The sequence below is a fragment of the Solea solea genome, chromosome 16 (genome assembly GCF_958295425.1).
Source record: "Solea solea chromosome 16, fSolSol10.1, whole genome shotgun sequence".
NCBI classification, from domain to species: Eukaryota; Metazoa; Chordata; class Actinopteri; order Pleuronectiformes; family Soleidae; genus Solea; species Solea solea.
The window spans coordinates 4512179-4531707 of NC_081149.1; the positions used below are offsets into that span (position 1 = coordinate 4512179).

General features: G+C 44.4%; 2 protein-coding genes across 3 annotated transcripts in view; one reads left to right on the plus strand and one right to left on the minus strand.

Moving 5' to 3' along the window:
- Positions 1-19529, minus strand: part of LOC131475127 (carbonic anhydrase-related protein 10-like) — a 162389-nt gene that overhangs the window by 88912 nt on the left and 53948 nt on the right. The gene's annotated exons all lie outside the window — the stretch shown is intronic.
- LOC131475122 (uncharacterized) lies at positions 13026-17637 on the plus strand. Its single transcript, XM_058653000.1, has 2 exons — positions 13026-17255; positions 17520-17637. Exon 1 carries the CDS (start codon positions 13041-13043, stop codon positions 16941-16943), a length of 3903 nt encoding a protein of 1300 aa, XP_058508983.1. The 5' UTR covers positions 13026-13040; the 3' UTR covers positions 16944-17255; positions 17520-17637.

Consider the following 19529-nt stretch of genomic DNA (forward strand, 5'->3'; position numbering starts at 1 on the left):
CACCCGAGTGTCGAGTTTCTCTCTACAATAACGTAAGGTCTGAACCTTTTTCAAGTGAAAATGAAGGGAAGAATCGTACTGCTGCTGATAATGTAGAGACACAGTTAAGTAATTAGTAGACGCCTGTGAAGAGGACCAGATTCTACAGACGTGTTCTGGATAATATTGAAAAGACGAGTGAGAGACACGGCACCAAACAGTGAGAGGACGAAGCCAAAGGAACGGAGATAGAGGGAGGAAGCCCTGTGGACCCGCTGTCCTTTTTAATATTCATGAACTGGGTTCAAATAGAGAGAGAGAGAGAGCGAGAGATACCGAGAGAATATGAGACAAGGGAGACAAAGACTGCCAAGTAATCTATGATGTTTCTCAGAGGAAACCAGTGAGTTTGTAGATAAGTTGTGACAAGAGCATAATTAGGAGCAAGAAACATGACTAAATGAAAAGAAGCCCAAGAATAGTGATATTCAATATTTGTCTCAGTGTCACATGGACAGAGCAGAACCACCGCTGAACGTATCCATCAATAAGTTATGTGTGTCCATCAAACCCTGATCCGTCTCATTCCTCTGTGTCATCGCGCTCACTGGTGTCCACAAAACATTATCTTTTATTATGAGGACCACACACACACACACACACACACACGCACACACACACAGAGGGGTTTATGTGGCTGAAGAGCACTTTCACCACCCTGCTATTTTAGTGCAGCTGTTATGTTTCCACCTTCTCTCAGTGGTGACGTAAAACATGTCCCTCTGTGTGCTGCACAAAAACAAATAAAAACACAGCATTGATGAAACTAGTCTGAATGGAACAATCGTTTATTACACATACAACGCAAATGACCAATGAGCGTCTAATCTGGTCGAGAGGGGCCCGTCTATAGAAACTGTTCAGTGGATGAGCAACATGAGATCAAAATGATAACACAGTATTCTTTCACAGCGACATGATATCGCAATAAAGATGATATTTCACAGAATTTTAAACTAAAAATGCTTGGTTTGATATCGACTGATGTATATTTCACAATAAAAACATATTTATGATGCAAAATAAAGCTCACTCGCTCACTCGCTCACTCACTCACTCACTCACTCACTCACTCACTCACTCACTCACTCACTCCTCCTCCTCCCTCTGGACCTGCACTGACCTCACACAAACATTCAAAGCTCTCATCATTGTGTGTATTTTTAGTTGAGTTTATATTAGATACTTAATCTATTTCATTTATTGTGTACTTTGTTGCCTATGCTTATTTTATGAGTTTTTAATGTATGTAAAGTATCTTTGAGCACCCTTTAAAAGTGCTATATAAATAAAAATGCATGATTGTCATTATTGGCACACTATTGTATGTTAGGGAGACTTTCTGTCCAGCAAAAGAACCACTTTATGTTTTTTATTCTCAATGATGGTGCATACATTAGACATGCAGTCAGAATAAGACAAAATAGTACTGGATTGATGTGGTCATATAAAAACGTCCCTTGAACATGTTTTCTGATTTATTTCTACAAGTTGAATAAAAGAAATCCACAGCATCTGCCCCTGGCTGCAGTGTGGAGGTGCCGTGTGCTCGGATACTGCTGTTCTGCATCATGGAGTCATCACCATTATATCACAGAGACGCTCTTTCCATTCGTTGGGTCGCTGTTGTCATGCATCACTGTGACTGGCACAACTGTTTCAGAGTAATGACATCAGTGACGTGACTGGCGACGATCATTAATCAACCACACCCTTGGATTTAATGTGATAGGAAATAACTTCACACGCAAAAATGATGGACTGCAGCAAGTGAAGTCTGCATGTCAACCAGCACAGACTCCAGGAAGTTACTGCTGCCAGCGCAGAGACAGTCCAGCATAACGCTGATTTATATTCCACCACAGCACTTTTACTGTGTGCTGCTGCTGCTGCTGCTGCTGCACCTACATGAACCAAACAGGAGGAGCGTCTGATCAGCAGCAGCAGCAGCAGCAGCAGCAACCACAACTCTGCAGGGTTTGTTGTGTTGTGTGTTCATGAGTTAAGAAGAAAGAATTCAGAAATTTTAATTGAAGAAGCCGGAGAACAAAACTCCTGCAAAGAAAATATCACTGCAGAAAACCACTAAAGTTTACTTACGTTTGTGTAAGCACACTTTGCATTACTCTAATTACGCAACAGTTTGTGCAATCGGAAACATTTCTGAAAGCTGAGAAATTGCACGTCAAAGTCGATGTGTGGTTGTTACGGTAATTTTGCAGTCATTTGCACTGTTGCAGGAAGTCCGCGAATCAGCGTCTTTGTCACCAGTGAGGAGAGAGTTGGAAAAACGCCTGCACATACATATATATGTATGTATATATATATTTACATACATATCTACATATATATGTAGATATATGTAAATATATATGTGTATATATATATATATAACCCTAACCCTAACCCTGTGATATAATAGATCTCCTTTGCAGCATAGACCCCTATCACAGAGATGTTTGCTCCTTTATTCACACAGAATGAAATTTCAGGACACAGGGACTCTCCAGGGACAAATGTGGATACAGGCCAAGGTGTAGCAGGAGGATTTTCCCTAGCAACCAGCCTGATGATTTCCTGCTCCTCCTCCTCTGGTGTGTCAGGAGTTAAACTAACAGCACCTGCTGTGCTAATGTAGCCAGTGCATTCCTCTGTAACCTTTCTAAATGATATTCTCTCCACAGTTTACACAATGGCATCATAAAAATTAGGCAGGAAAGCCGTTAACGCTGCCATGTTTCAAACTCACTTAAGAAATCAACAGTTTATGAGGTTATAAATGCACCCTAACCCTGGTTAACAAACTACAGACATATAATACTTTTATTATGCAGTTTTCAATGTGTTTCATTATCTTGTGCACAAGATAAAACAGATATATGACTTTCTGGGATATTTTGGGGCTCTGCACACACCAGACGCTCCTTCTGTTGCTTCAGACATGTTCACCTCTAACTAATTAGAATGCATGTTGTTGACAATGTGTCATTAAAAGTATTCAAAAGCTGGGACTGTTCCCAAACAACAACAGTTCATCCTGAAGTTTCCTCTCTTCTTCAGTGTCAACTGTCCCAGTTCTATCTTTTTTTTTATTTCAGTAAAATGACAGAGCACCGGCTCATTGCTAGTTGATGACTCCATTTGTTTCTTCCTGTCAAGTGATTTTTTTTATAATATATTCACTTAATCATGTGGCGCTTGAGTTAAATAACAATGTTGCATCAAAATTAACCTCTGCCATTTATTTGTGTTGCTGTTGATGTACAACAGCCTTGAGGGATAACTGTTGTGCTGACGATGGCACAAAACCCAATGATGCACAGGCAATCTGGTGTTTTCTTCCACTGACTTAATGTATGTCACATTGGGAGGAGAGGTGCAGCACAGGCGGCTGTGGTAATCGAGTGGCACACCCTCTTTACTTACACTTTACTCCTCTTTCTATTATTAATTCTGTGTTTTTGGGTTTCTGTATTTTCCACTTCCATGTTGATGAATTATTCACTTCAAATCGACGGGCGTGCTGGATACGGACAGAAAACACTTCCTGTTGTCTACTGAAAAGATCCTGGATTGATTAAAATTCATGTGTCACAATTCCATGAGGATCATCTGCTCCTCTCTGTGTGTCCAAAACACACTGAAGCCTGCAGTTTTAATTACACTGCTGGTAAACATATCTACTGTCACCACCGTGACGTGGGGAACACTGGCATACTTTATTGTGATGCTTTAATGAGAGTGAGGACTCTAACCTGTTATGATCCACACATTTTGTTCTTTTCCATGTAAAACAAGCAAATCCAGTCAGATTTACCTGCTAAAAAGCAACTGTTATGGTAGTTTTACTGTTATAGGTCACTGAGAATCGTCATGTTCAAAATTAATTTCACCTGAAGAAATACATCATTCCAAAAAGCTGCATTATGACATCATCCAGTCTTTTTCACACCACATTCATTCACGACAACATCCATGACGCCAGGTGAATCGAATCAGTGTCTCCAAAACATAAAAGCTTTTTACTAAAATAGTAAAACCATGTTTCGTATTGTTTTGCATTTCCATTAAGGAATAGTACCAAATTAACGGTGTTTAAGCATTCCATTCTTTGGTACTGTTCCCTTGGGGTACCGGAGTAAAAAAATCATGGTACGGCGCGGTCAGGGTGTCTCCGCCCACGACAGTCAGATCACTGGGTGACTCCCTGACAATGGATGTAAATATCCCAGGGAAGTCGAGTCGTCGTCTTTTCTATATACAGAGTGGACAAAGTAGCCAAGCTACCATCTCTCATGTACAACCTGTCCCAGCCCTGACCTGCAGGACACCATCACATCACATAGGCAGCTCCTTCAGTGACAGCCTGACACCCAGCCTGTTCCTCTCACATGTAACATGCTACTCACTATGTGCAATATGACACTGTAATAAACTGCATGACCCATGTGCTACTGTCTTATCTTCTATCTTATCTTATCTTATCCTAATCTTCCTGTTTGCTGGTTGAAGCTATCCAGAAAATCCACTGGTTGCAATAAGAGCTCTGTCTGAATGCAAGTCTATAGGAAATTGAGCTTCTACTTCTCACTTGGTTTGCAAAATCAAAGCTAACATTTCCCTGAGGAGTTAATGGTCTCCATCGCAAGTTTCAGATCTTTTCCAATAGCACATGGTGTCAATTTTTGAAATTATATTCACATTCAGTGGACACCAGTGTGATTGACAGCTGGTGTCGTCCAGTAGGAGCCTGGTCCAGTTGCAGGTGTGTGAATTTCGAGTTGCAAAAACTCCACATGGTGCTGGTCAACTGTCAAATCCCGAGTCCATGTCACGACTATTTGCCACTTGAACAACACATTTGTGTTGATGCAAAGCCATAAACTGTGTAACAGACATTCTGCTTCCAGGAAGAAGAAATAAACAGCCCACAACATGACTCAGTTGAAAAAATGTTGCTTTAATTTTTATAATAAGTGACTAGTGATGCATTTATGTGATATTTAAGCATTTTCCAATATCTGCTCCAGTGATTGTAACTCAGGGAAGAGTCCTTTTTAACCACTGTCCATTGCCTCAGACATAGACCTCGTCTCTCAAACACTTTTCTTCCTCCTGTGTAATTTAGACACATCCTGTCTCAGAAAACAACATTTGTTTCCTCAACTACAAAAGCCCTTAATGACCAATTGTTTCTTAAACAGCTGTCAGTACCATCATATCCCAGGAGGAGACTTCACTCTCTGAATGAAGACTTACTTGGTTCCTATAGTCTTTGGAGGCAGAGCCTTCAGCTACCAGGCTCCTCTTCTGAGGAAGCAGCTCCCAGTTGAGATTAAGGAGGCAGAAACCCTTCCTACATTTAAAATTAGGATGAAAACATTCCTTTTTTGATACAGCTCATAATTAGGGCTGGCTCACTTGTGCTGCAAAAGGCCTAGAGTGCCAGGGCCAGTCCTCCTCTCTTTCTCTCCCCATTGTATTACTGCATAATATTAATTTGGATTCTTCTCACTATGATACAGAAAACTCTGCTGTGTGTAGCTGCATCTTTCAAGAAGGAATTCAATTTAAGTCGAGCAGTAGCAGTTGTGGTCAGTGTGACTGCACAATGGATCTGAGGACCTCCTGTCAAGGAAGAGGATACAATATTTCCACATGTATTTTAAAGACAATATTCTACATGTTGAATTAGTGATGTGATGCAATAAAATCAACCCAAACTCCTCCTTCTTCCTCTCCCTTTAGAGGTCGCCACAGGGGATCATCTGCCTCCATCTTGTCTTATCCCTTGTGTCCTCTTTTGTTACATCAACTGTCCTCATGTCCTCCATCACAACATCCATGAACCTTCCCTGTGGTCTTCCCCTTTTCCTCCTGCCCGGCAGCTCCATCTACAGCATGCTTTGTCCAATATAATCACTATCCCTCCTCTGCACGTGACCAAACCATCTCAACCTTGACTCGCTGACTTCATCTCCAAACCTGTCCAACCTGAGCTGTCCCTCAAACATGCTCATTTCTAATCCTGTCCATCCTGCTCATTCCAAATGACAATCTCAGCTTCTCCAGCTCGACCTCCTGTCCTGCCACTGTCTCCAAACCATATATCAAAGCAGGCATCACTACCATCGTGTGGACCTCCCCTTTCACATTTGCTGCATCAACTCAAACTTTTATTGTAAGTACGTCATTTTATTTTTATTTCTATTGCTGCACAGTTGCACAGTTGGGCTTGTTGCAAAGTCATTTCACTGGGGGTGTACTTGTACATCCACATGTGGCAAATAAAAATCTTGAATCTTGAATCTTGAATCATGACAAAGCACTTCCCAAACCAAGCTATGTTAGCAGCCTTAATGCTCCCATTGGTAGAGGTAACTTATAATGGCAGAAACTAAATATGCTACCCAAAATTGTCTTTAAAGAGGAACTAAACCTGACTCCGCCCAATGCCTGATTTTGAAAACCTATAAAAAGTGGGCAGGAAGTTATCGGTGATGGAGGGGAAGGAGGGGTGAGTGAGCACTGCTGGGGGCGTGATGATCGAGTGGCAGCAAGTGCAAATTGAGGCAGCAGCAGCTTGCTGGGGTAATTCACTGGTGGCAGCAGAGTTGCATTCAGATTGAGACACGCACATTTTTAATAAGTTCACGCACTCACACGCCACACGTGGCATTTCTCACGCTGATAAGTGATGAAAGTCACTGCACATGAATTAGTAATCTATGAATCGATGACGCGAAGGCAGATTGCTCTGCGTAGTTCATTCATACAGCTGTCTTGAATTAGCGACAGTGTTGTTTTTGGCAGCATTCTAGATTTAGTCTTAGTTTTAGTCTTTTGGACTAAAACACTTATTAGTTTTAGTCACGTTTTAGTCATTTCTATATGTGATAACTTTAGTCACGTTTTAGTTATTTCTATATGTGATAACTTTAGTCACGTTTTAGTCATTTCTATATGTGATAACTTTAGTCACGTTTTAGTCATTTCTATATGTGATAGTTTTAGTCACGTTTTAGTCATTTCTATATGTGATAGTTTTAGTCACGTTTTAGTCATTTCTATATGTGATAACTTTAGTCACGTTTTAGTCATTTCTATATGTGATAGTTTTAGTCACATTTTAGTCATTTCTATATGTGATAGTATTAGTCACGTTTTAGTCATTTCTATATGTGATAGTTTTAGTCACATTTTAGTCATTTCTATATGTGATAGTTTTAGTCACGTTTTAGTCATTTCTATATGTGATAACTTTAGTCACATTTTAGACATTTCTATATGTGATAGTTTTAGTCACATTTTAGTCATTTCTATATGTGATAGTTTTAGTCACGTTTTAGTCATTTCTATATGTGATAGTTTTAGTCACGTTTTAGTCATTTCTATATGTGATAGTTTTAGTCACGTTTTAGTCATTTCTATATGTGATAGTTTTAGTCACGTTATAGTCATTTCTATATGTGATAGTTTTAGTCACGTTTTAGTCATTTCTATATGTGATAGTTTTAGTCACGTTTTAGACATTTCTATATGTGATAGTTTTAGTCACAGTTTAGTCATTTCTATATGTGATAGATCGTCATGAAAAAAATGGGCGTCCACAAAATAATTTTGTCATCGTTGACGAAAACAACACTGATTAGCGACCTATCAGCCAATCAGAAAATAATATTCACTGTTACTGTGCAGACTGAACGCGTTGCGCTCTGGTTCGCTTCCACACAACTGCACAGCTGGAGTCGTGAGACTAGAGCAGTGTTTCTACCGAGCGTATAAACAGGAGCATGCTGAGCTCGCGAAGACTCTCTGTGATGTAGTAAAGTGAAGCACGATGTGTAACACAGGATCTTTTTTCCACCAAAAAAAGAAGTGCTGCGTATTCACCCACCCCACCCCCACTGCTGTGTCTCTGGGGGCGTGGCTAGATGAGGACGGTTGGTGACGAAGACCCAGGACAGTGACGAAAGCCCGGTAAGAGCCAGCTAACACTAAAATTCAAATGTAATGGGAGGTGTTTAGCCAGAGAAGGCGGTCCATACAACCATTTTAACACAAAATACACAATTCAAATATTTATATATATATACTAATATTACTAGATAACCTTATACACTATAGTTTTAACCTGAAAAAAGTGGGTTAGGGGTTTAGTTACTCTTTAAGTAAGTCCATCATTGTTTGTTTTGTTTTCTTTAAAAACTGTGTAGTTTTCACAACCCTAGATTAAGACATTTATATGTACTTTAGGCAAGGGCATTGATTTACAGAGGCCTTCATCTTGTGCCGCCAAGTTTCTGCAGCAGCCTGAATAAACAAAAAGCAGCCAGAGTGTGTATTTCACAGCTTGAAGCAGATGCACAAACTAATGTGGGGAAAGGCAGAGCTGAACAGAGTTGTGTGTTACAGTCTGCAGTCTCACTATTAGATGTCACTAATTGCTACACAATGGAGCGTTAAATATAGATTTTAGATAATAAATACGATTACGGGTAACTGCACATTGTATTTCATGAATCCCTGAAATTGCAAAGACACTATTTCATTATATTATATTTTATATTTGTTCCGATTATGCAATGAACAACTCTATTAAACTTCAGACACTATTGAAAAGGAGCAGGCAGACAAGGATCTTGTGCTACCTGCTCCTTTCTCATTACACAATAGACTGTGAACATCGATGGGCTGTCAGTCACAGCCATTCAAGGATGGACATAGCAACAAAACATGAAGAGGCAGAAACAGAAAAGAAACCTTTATTTTGAGTTTCATATGTGCTCTTTCTTCAGTCATTCATTCATTCATTCATTCATTCACTCACTGTCCAGCGTTTTATAGGTGACATAGGGCAAAATGTGGGTACAACACAGACACACACAACCATTCACTCTCACGTTCACATTTGGACTTGTGGGAGATTTTTGGACTCTTGGACCCCGGGAAAAACACACACACACACACAGTGAGAACATGCAAACTCCACACAGAGAGGCCATCGATCAAACCAGGATTCAAACAGACAGCCTTCTTGCTGAGAGGCAACAGTGCCGTTGCAAAAGTGAAATATATTCAAACAACTCTCTAAATCAATCTGGAGGGAATTCCAAAGTTGAACCTTTATTAAGAGATAAACACATTTACTTTAAAGTGGTTCTTGTCTATTGATGCTTAAAATTAAATTTCATCCTGTGGTCTTCATCCTACCAGCGACCCTCATGTAGATGGATGGATGGTCTTCATCCTCTGAAACTCTCAGAATTCTGGTTTTGGTTTTACACAATAACTAATAATGTCTGCAGCTCTAGATCTTTAAGTTTCAATAATCCTGATTCCATGCTGTTGGTGTGCTCCCTATAATCCTCTGTATGAATAATCCTTTAATTCTACTTTTCTTTTAAGTCGTCTCTAAATAGCTGTATAATTAGTGCACATCCATTTCATGACTCTTCAGTCAGTCGGTGAAGCTCTGCAATGACTTCATTTAACGTTGTTTTGGCCGAGTCGCAGAACTCCTGGTGTGATTCACGGGTAGTGGAGAAGAAAATGAAGAAGTGAAGATTTACAGTCCAAATGATATGCACACAGTCTCAGTGGCTGCAACAGTTTGGGACTGAATCATCTGCCAGAAGGTAAAGAGTTCATATTACGGCTGCAGGACGTGAGGTGGATCTGCCAGTTTCCTCTGTGCTCTCCTGAGTACAGACTGTTCGCACACATAGAGGCGCCGCTGTTATCTGCTCCAAATGATTTTCATGGCAGTCTAAACAAAGCAGCAGAGCATAGTTTCTAGGTGGACAGACAGGTTACCGTGCCATGCGTGTATTTCATACCTTATTATGCTTTCTAAAGCAGCCTGACAGAACAGGTGCAGGAGTCTCTGATCAACATCATAGACTGGAACCCTTTCCTGCAGTAGTTTGTCCTTTTGCTCTCACGCTTCTCTCTGTCCAACCCTAACACAGACACTGAATCTGTTATAGGCTTATTCTAGTTTGTTTTCCTACCATGTTAATAAAACGTAAATACTAGTGCTGTCAAACGATTAAAGTGTTTAATCGCGATTAATCGCATTAATGTCGTAGTTGAATTGCGATTAATCGCACATTTTCATCTATTTTAAATGCCTCTTGATTTCTTTTCGTCCCATTATTTCTTCTCATTTTAATGCTCTTATCAGCATAGAAAAGTGGATCGGCTTGCTTTGTGCATATGTTTTTTATGTTCATATGTAATATCTCTGTCACCCTGCATATTTTTAAGTTATCCCTCTTGTTGGAAAGCCCATGTTGTTTAGGAGTTTTACTGTTCAGTTGTATTGTATTCTTGGTGACTTTTCATATGTCCGACACTCATGAACGCACCATAGCCATTCCGACGCTATTGAACGCACCACACGTGTGTGTGAGATGCCGTACTGTCTAGGTTTCGTTTTTCCTCCTGATATAGCGGTGGATGGCTCATGATCTTCCCTCGTTTGTTTCTCAACTTTCGCCTGTACATCCTGGGTTTATTGTGCGTAAATGCCAGAGGTGAGCTTATGATGTGTCACTATCCAGGATGTTATGTTGTGCTAATGTGTATTGTCTACCTGTGAATATTGTTAATGCTGTTGATGATGTTCAGCTAACTCTCACTGTGGTTGATTTGTGCCTCGTGTGAGGTAATTGTGTATAATGAATGTTTAGCATATTATTGATAACTGGATACAGTCCTTTATGTTTATGGTTATAATATTATGTTATAATATTATTCATGGTGTTCTGTACTGATTGCTATTTTCATCTTTATTATAGAACCACACACACACACTTCAATAAATCCAACACTAAACTGGACATCTGCATCCGTGTCTTTTAACGGGGACACACCCCATACACCTTGCCGCTCTATCAACAACCAGTTAATTCCTGGAGAACGCCCTTCTCTCCTTTTTATGGTCCTTCGAGCCGGATTAGAGTAATAACCAAGGTATGGATCATACAGATGCCCAGACTGAGCCAGCACCCCAACGTGCTTCGCAGAGAGAGCGACACCTCCCAGCTTACCTGAGTGACTATGTGGTTGCAAATCTCCCGTCAGAGGGACAAACCCACACCACACAACAGGCTCCCTCCACCCAGAGTTCGCATAGCCGAAAAACATGCTCATCTCGGAGGAGCTCCAACTCCAGGTCTGGACGCTCATCTCGCTCATCCACCTGTAGATTCCCCTCTCACATTTTATCTGAGCTAGAAACAGCTCAGCTCGAGGAGCGACTGAAGGAAATGGAGCTTGAGGAATTACAACAGCACATGGAGGAGGATCAACAAAGAGACTACGAGTGTCAGAGGCTTCAAAGCCAAGCCAGAGAAGCCCAACAGCTACAAGAGGAAGCCATTAGAACACAGGAATCGCTAACCAGACAGATGGAGAAACGACGTCAGCTAAAGAAGAGAGAGAATGAGCTGGAGATAGCTAAGATGGTTACTTCTCTCCTCAAAGAGAAATCACAGGATCCTGGCCCATCAGAGCAGCACATGACAAGTACCCCTGAGGCTCCACCTCCAGCGCTCCCTGCAGCTCCGCTTCCTGTGGCTCCACCTCCAGCGCTCCCCGTGGCTCCGCCTCCAACGCTCCGTGCAGCTCCGCTTCCTGTGGCTCCACCTCCAGCGTTCCGTGTGGCTCCGCCTTCAGTATTGTTGGCTCAGCCTCTCGCAGCTTCTGCTCCACCTTCAGCACAGTATCCATCTCTTCCCCCACTGTTACAGTCTGCTCCTTCTTCTGCATTCTTGCCTCCTAGTTTAGCGCCGGTGAACTACAACCTGGTCCCTACTCCATATTTGGCTCATCCAGTGCAGCATCAGCCAACTCAATCAGCCTTCACCTATCCTGTCCAAGCAGCGTCATATTCCGCTTCAGCCTTGCCTCAATCCAGTCGACAGCAGCCATCTGCTGATGTGTCTCAGTTCTTTGCCCCATCCTACGGCATCCCCAAACCTATGATTCCTTGCTTTGAGAGTGGCAAAGAAAGTGACTTCGCCTTATTGAAGATGGCGCTCGACAACCTTCTGAACAGCCATGTGCATCTGAACGAGCAATACAAATATCAAGTGCTCCTCGGACATCTGAAGCTACAGAGTGCGCTCCAACTGGCCAAAGCCTACATGCATGATCCAAGGCCGTATACAGCAGCTATGCAAGCTCTACAGGACAAGTATGGTCAACGTCGCCAGCTCGTCCAAAGTGAATTGGGTGCCATCCTAAACACTCCAGCCCTCAAATTTGGAGACTCTGAAGCCTTTGATGCATTCGCCCTATCCATCCAATCCCTGGTAGGCATGCTTCGGACCCTCGAGGGACAGAATGGCTACGAACTGCGATGTGGATCTCATGTCGACCGACTACTGAGCAAGATGCCGCCAAGCTATCGTGATGGGTTCGTGGAATACTGTCTGAACCAAGGTATTCTTAGGACAGGTACTGACCAGACTTACACCCTACCTGATCTGAGCTCCTGGCTACAGATGAAATCCCAAGCTAAACGCATAGCAGGTCGAGTAGCTTCACTTTATAATTATGAAGCAACCAAGCCACCGAAGAAGGACCAACGGCCCTTCATCCAATCAAAGGAGAAGTCAACAGCGTTCCTCCTCACTGCCAGTGGAGACCAAAGCCCCAAAGGACGGTCTTCACAACCAACATCCTTGTCCAAACCAAAACCATACTGTCCCCACTGTGACAATAAAGAACATTTTCTGAACGCCTGCACTGAGTTTAAGAAATTGAACACAAACCAGGTTGTGAAGTGGATCAAGGATGGACATCGATGTTGGAAGTGCGGACGATCTCACAAGCCCGAGGTTTGCACCCTCAAGCGACCATGCAATACTTGCAAAGAGCAGCATCTCACAGTACTACACGATGCAGTCCAGCAAACCCAGAAGAGTGTGCTCATGGTGACCGCTCCGTCTGCAAAAGTGTACCTGGACAGACCAAACAGATCCCCCAAAGTGATGTTGAAGGTTGTGAAGGTCCTACTTCATAATCAAGACAGAGTACTGGAGACATATGCAGTTCTAGACGATGGTTCAGAGCGAAGCATCATCTTGCCATGCGCTGTGAAACGCCTGAACCTCATTGCGCAGCCTGAAACACTTACCCTCCGAACTGTTCATCAAGATGTGGTGCAGCTTCATGGTGCATCAGTTGCCTTCTATGTGTCTTCACTGCCCAAACCTGAAGAGAAATATCACGTACGTCAGGCGTTCACCGCTGACAACCTGGGACTCTCAGAACATTCATATCCAGTGAGAATCCTCCAACGGAGATATAAGCACCTCCGCCACCTACCTTTGCCTCTGGTAGATCGTGCTCAACCCCTGTTGCTCATTGGATCCGACATGGCTCATCTCCTGACACCTATAGAGCCGGTGCAGTTGGGACCCCCCGGAGGACCCATTGCAGTCCACACCAAGCTTGGCTGGTCACTTCAAGGTCCCACCAGTGTCGACCAAGTTCCTGCATCCAACCAGCAGTGCCTGTTTACAGCAACAGTCTCGCCTACCTCTGAACTCTTCAAGAACGTCGAACGCCTTTGGCAGATCGACACGCTGCCGTACACAAGCGAGAAGCAGGTGACCCGATCAAAGCAAGATCAGCAAGCCTTAAACCTGCTCCAGACATCTACTGTTAGGGTCAATGTCGAAGGGGTCCAAAGATACGCTACACCGTTGCTTCGCCGAGCCAACTCCACCACACTTCAAGCTTCTATGGAAGCAGTGTTGCCTAGTCTTCGTGCTACTGAGAGGCGACTCGCCAAAGACCCACAGCGCGCCGAGGTCTATTGTCAGGAGATCTACAAACTAGAGAAGATGGGCTACGTAGCAGTGGTGCCTCTAGAGGAAGCAACATCAACTCCGGAATCCTGGTTTATACCTCACCATATGGTGCGACACAACAACAAAGACAGGATTGTCTTCAACTGTTCCTTTCAGTATGAAGGAAAATCTCTCAACGACCTTCTTCTTCCTGGACCTGCCCTAGGCCCATCGCTGCTAGGAGTCCTCATTCGGTTTCGGCAGTACCCAGTTGCAGTTAGTGGTGATATCAAAGGTATGTTCCACCAGATTCGCCTTCTGCCAGCCGACAAACCTGTTCTGCGTTTCATCTGGCGGGACATGAAGAAGACCGAAGAGCCGAAGATTTATGAATGGCAAGTCCTTCCATTTGGTACTACGTGTAGCCCTTGCTGTGCCATCTACGCCCTGCAGCGGCATGCCCAGGACACGGGTGAGTCCGACAGTCATCTCGTTGATTGCGTTGGGCAGTCATTCTATGTAGATAACTGTCTTCGCAGCACCCACTCAAAGGAGGAAGCGAAGGATCTTGTTGATGGTCTGCGCCAGCTACTCCACACGGGGGGCTTCGAGATACGCCAGTGGGCTAGCAACACCCCGGAGGTCATTGAGCATCTTCCATCCGACGTCAGATCCGAGAGCAGTGAGCTGTGGCTTTCCCAATCCAGCCTGGACCTGCAGGAGCCAACTCTTGGACTACGTTGGGATTGCCTCCGTGACTCTCTAAAGTACAAACATAGACCAGTGGAGAGAACTGAACCCACTTTGAGAAATGTCTACAAGGTACTTGCTTGTCAATATGACCCCCTAGGTTATATTGTACCGTTTACCACCAGAGCCAAGATTCTAGTTCAGGATCTTTGGAAAATACAAATCGGCTGGGATGAGCCGATCCAGCCCCAGAGCCTCCGTGACAGATGGCTTGCCTGGGAACAAGAGATTCCAGATCTCATCCAGATGGAGATTCCCAGATGTTATGCACCAGCGTCTGCAGACTCGCCAACATCAAGCAGAGATCTGCACATATTCTGTGACGCTTCTGAGAGGGCCTACGGGTCTGTCGCTTACCTACGGACAGAAGACGCTCAGAATGAAGTCCATGTTTCCTTTGTCCTGGCCAGGTCCCGTGTGGCACCAAAGAAGCAGCTGTCCATGCCACGGCTTGAGCTGAGCGCTGCACTTACCGGTGCGCAACTAGCCAGTGTTCTCCACACTGAGCTCACCTTACCCATCAGTAGGATCATGCTCTGGTCCGACTCTACTACAGTTCTACACTGGATCAAGTCGGAATCCTGTCACTATAAGGTCTTCGTGGGTACACGTGTGGCAGAGATACAGAACCTTACAGAGGTGAGCCACTGGAGGTACGTGGACAGTGCGAACAACCCCGCTGATGACATCACTCGGGGCAAGACCCTGAAGGAGCTGTCTCGACCACATCGTTGGCACCAAGGCCCTGATTTCCTGCATTATGCAGAGGATCACTGGCCGACCAGCCCATCATCCTATCTGGAGACGGATGATAGTGAGCTGAGGAAATCATCCTTCTGCGGACACGTAACTGTAGATACGTGCCTTCAACTCCCTGATGTCAGCCAGTTCTCCACGTGGAAGGACTTGATGCAGACGACCGCACGGTCCCTTCACGGGGCGGCCGACCCAAATTCTGACTCACCCAGTGAAGCAGCTGACTACATCAAGGCTGAGAATCTCCTCCTGAGACGGGCGCAATTGGAGTCATTTCCAGAGGAGGTCAAAGCTCTCATCTCAGACCGACCTTTGCCAGCTACCAGTCGTTTGGGCTCCTTATCTCCTGAATATGACAAGGACGCAGGACTTCTCAGAGTCGGGGGGAGGTTGCGGAGAACGGAGCAGCTACCACAAGACACCATCCACCCAGTCTTGCTAGACCCCAAGCATCCACTGACCAACCTCATCATTCGAGATTTCGATGAGACCCTCCTGCATCCTGGACCTGAAAGAGTGCTAGCTGAGCTACGTCGTCGGTTCTGGATTCTGCGGGGGAGGGAAGCGGTGAAGAGGTGTCAGAGTTGTTGCATGCAATGCCAGGCATGGCGAGCCAGCCCTTCTGTCCCTAAGATGGCGGATTTACCACCTGCTCGTCTACGCCTCTATAAACCACCCTTCTATTCGACTGGAGTCGATTGTTTCGGTCCATTCACAGTCAAGATTGGGCGCAGAACAGAGAAGCGTTGGGGAATCGTTTTTAAGTGCATGACAACCCGTTGTGTGCATTTAGACCTCTTGGAGAGCCTCGACACTGACGCCTTTCTGATGTCTTTGCGACGTTTTATCTCTAGAAGAGGCAAACCTTTCGAGCTCCTGTCCGATAACGGAACCAATTTCACTGGTGGAGCCAGAGAGCTACGCGTTGCCTTCGAGGCCATGGTCCCTCAACTGAAGGAACAGTTGGCAGAACAGCAGATTGAGTTCTGCTTCAATCCCCCTAGTGCTCCCCACTTCGGTGGAGCGTGGGAGAGAGAAGTGAGGTCCGTCAAGACCGCTCTCAAGGTGGTACTTAAGGAGCAGTCCGTGCCTGAAACAGTGCTCCGCACAGTTTTAGTAGAAGTGGAGGGCATACTGAATGCTAAGCCCCTTGGTTACGTCTCGTCAGACGTAGCTGATCCGGATCCCATCACGCCTAGCATCCTACTAATGGGACGCTATGATGCATCTCTTCCACAGGTTGTTTACGACCCCAGTAATACCCTAGGGAATCGTCGATGGCGGCACAGCCAAGTCCTCGTCGACCACTTCTGGTCCAGATTTATCAGTCACTATCTGCCCAGCCTACAGGAGAGACAGAAGTGGCTGAAGGATGGGAAACAGCTTGAACCAAATCAAGTGGTGCTCATCGTGGATCCACAGCTCCCGCGAGCTTTATGGCCTGTTGGGAAGGTAACAGCCACTTACCCTGGAGCTGACGGACGCATCCGGACCGCTGCCATCAAGGTCAAAGATCGGACATATGTACGACCAGTAGCTCGTCTGGTCCAGCTCCCTAAGCTGGAAGACTCGGCGGAAGTTCCAGTTACTTGAGTGGACTTTCCATCTTGGATTCGACTGTCTGTGTAGACAGTCGGGGGCGGCTGTGTTGGAAAGCCCATGTTGTTTAGGAGTTTTACTGTTCAGTTGTATTGTATTCTTGGTGACTTTTCATATGTCCGACACTCATGAACGCACCATAGCCATTCCGACGCTATTGAACGCACCACACGTGTGTGTGAGATGCCGTACTGTCTAGGTTTCGTTTTTCCTCCTGATATAGCGGTGGATGGCTCATGATCTTCCCTCGTTTGTTTCTCAACTTTCGCCTGTACATCCTGGGTTTATTGTGCGTAAATGCCAGAGGTGAGCTTATGATGTGTCACTATCCAGGATGTTATGTTGTGCTAATGTGTATTGTCTACCTGTGAATATTGTTAATGCTGTTGATGATGTTCAGCTAACTCTCACTGTGGTTGATTTGTGCCTCGTGTGAGGTAATTGTGTATAATGAATGTTTAGCATATTATTGATAACTGGATACAGTCCTTTATGTTTATGGTTATAATATTATGTTATAATATTATTCATGGTGTTCTGTACTGATTGCTATTTTCATCTTTATTATAGAACCACACACACACACTTCAATAAATCCAACACTAAACTGGACATCTGCATCCGTGTCTTTTAACGGGGACACACCCCATACACCTTGCCGCTCTATCAACAACCAGTTAATTCCTGGAGAACGCCCTTCTCTCCTTTTTACCTCTTATTGCGGTATCCGCACAATAATAAGAGAGGCTGTGTATCAGCTGCAGTGTGTGAATAAAGAGCCGTTCTTCAACACAGACAAAGTCCCGTGGTTTAATGTGTTGTTGCTGTAACGAGCTAATCCGAGCTAAAGGAGCTGGCGGTCTTCGTGGTCTCCTTACTACGGTCCGGGGGTCTGCCCGAGGGGGTTCGGGGGTCTGCCCGAGGGGGTTCGGGGGTCTGCCAGCGTGGTTGGTAACACTGCATACATCATGACTTGGATGAAATGATCCAGGCTGCGTTGGAGACGGAGAAGCACACATCGCTCGCCATCCACTCAGAACGTAACGTTAGCCTGTGTGCAGCGTGCTTGTTGTTTTGTTTCCGGTGTGATGTTGTAGTTTTTCTGACGTTACTAGCTGTTGCAAAACCATGTGAAAAAAACTACAAAGTTTGCTAGGTCAAAAAGAGAAAAATTTACGCCGTTAAAATGGGTTTGTGTTAATGTCGTTAATAACGTGTTTAACTGACCGCTCTAGTAAATACATCAAGTAAAGTTCTGCAAAGTTCTTGATTTACTGGTCCATCTATGTTCCAGCCCTCACTTATGGTCATGAGCTGTGGGCAATGACCACAGGAACAAGACTGTGCATACAAGTGGAAGAAATAGGTTATCTCTGCAAGGTGGCAGGGCACAGCCTGAGAGATGAGGTGAGGAGCTCAGACATCAGGGGAGAGCTCAACGTTGCTCCTCCACATTGAGAGGAGGTGCTTCGGGCATCTGGCCAGGATGCCTCCCTGGAGGGGTGATTCGGACGTTTTCATCTGGGAGGAGACCTTGGGGCAGACCCAGGCCTACATCTGGACTGGCCTGCGAACGCCATGGGATCCTTCCAGAGGAGCAGGTGGAAATGGCCAAGGAAAGGACTGTCTGCGCTTCTTTTGTGGGACCACGAGCAGGATAAACGGAAGATGAAGAGATGAGTTTAAAGTTCTGCATATTTCTTTACTGGTATAAATCTTTGTAGAATTAGATAACATGAACTGTGCTCTTGTTGTCAGTCATTACTGCCTACCAGCCATCAGGCCACTTGAGCTTAGCATTAACGCTCAAAACAGTTCTTTCCAAACAAATGGATGTGTTTGCAGTGCGTTGTTGTTGTTTTTTCCACAAAGTACATGTTTTGCAGCAAAATAGACAGTGAAAATGAACTCTGAGCCCGGTTTCAATGTCTACCTTTGTCAAATATGTCACAAACACAACACTTTCTGTGACAAAAACCACACCATCTCCAAATAAAAGCACTGTAGCATTTTGGTTCCCTGAATCCATCCTTTTTTTTTTCAATATGGCTTTTATTGCAAATTATGTGCAGGACTTCATTCTGTGGCATTGTGAGTGTATATGCATGTTTAAAACTATAATATCTATGTTCATTCCAAAGGCAAACACTATGCAAAATACAGCAGCAGAGAGAGACTCAGAGGTGAGCGACGCAGACGCAGCACATCAGGAACACACTGTTCACACATGCAGTGCCGCTTTATGTGTCTTTCAGTCCCACAGTGTGAGGGGAGCAGTCTCCAGTAGATGAAGAATAAAAAGGACTGTTGATCCACTAGAGAGCAGAGCATGGAGGACTGCTGGGTGCTGGAAGATGAAAACAATGTGTGTCCATGCTTTTTGATGTTATTGTTTATGTTCTGCTACTTGTTGCCAGTCCACCTATCGTCCCATAAGGCTGGTCTTCATCATTTCCTCTGCACCAGCCTGCCAAGGTCCTTGCCTTACACCACTGACAGAAGTAGCGTGTTTGTTTAAGGATAATGCTTTTAGAAAATGATTGTTTCCCCGTGTGAGCCCAATAAATCTGAAGTGACCCA

Bases quoted from the DNA above. Each gene is read 5' to 3' on its own strand.
- LOC131475122 (XM_058653000.1), top strand. From the start codon at position 13,041: ATGTTGAAGGTTGTGAAGGTCCTACTTCATAATCAAGACAGAGTACTG.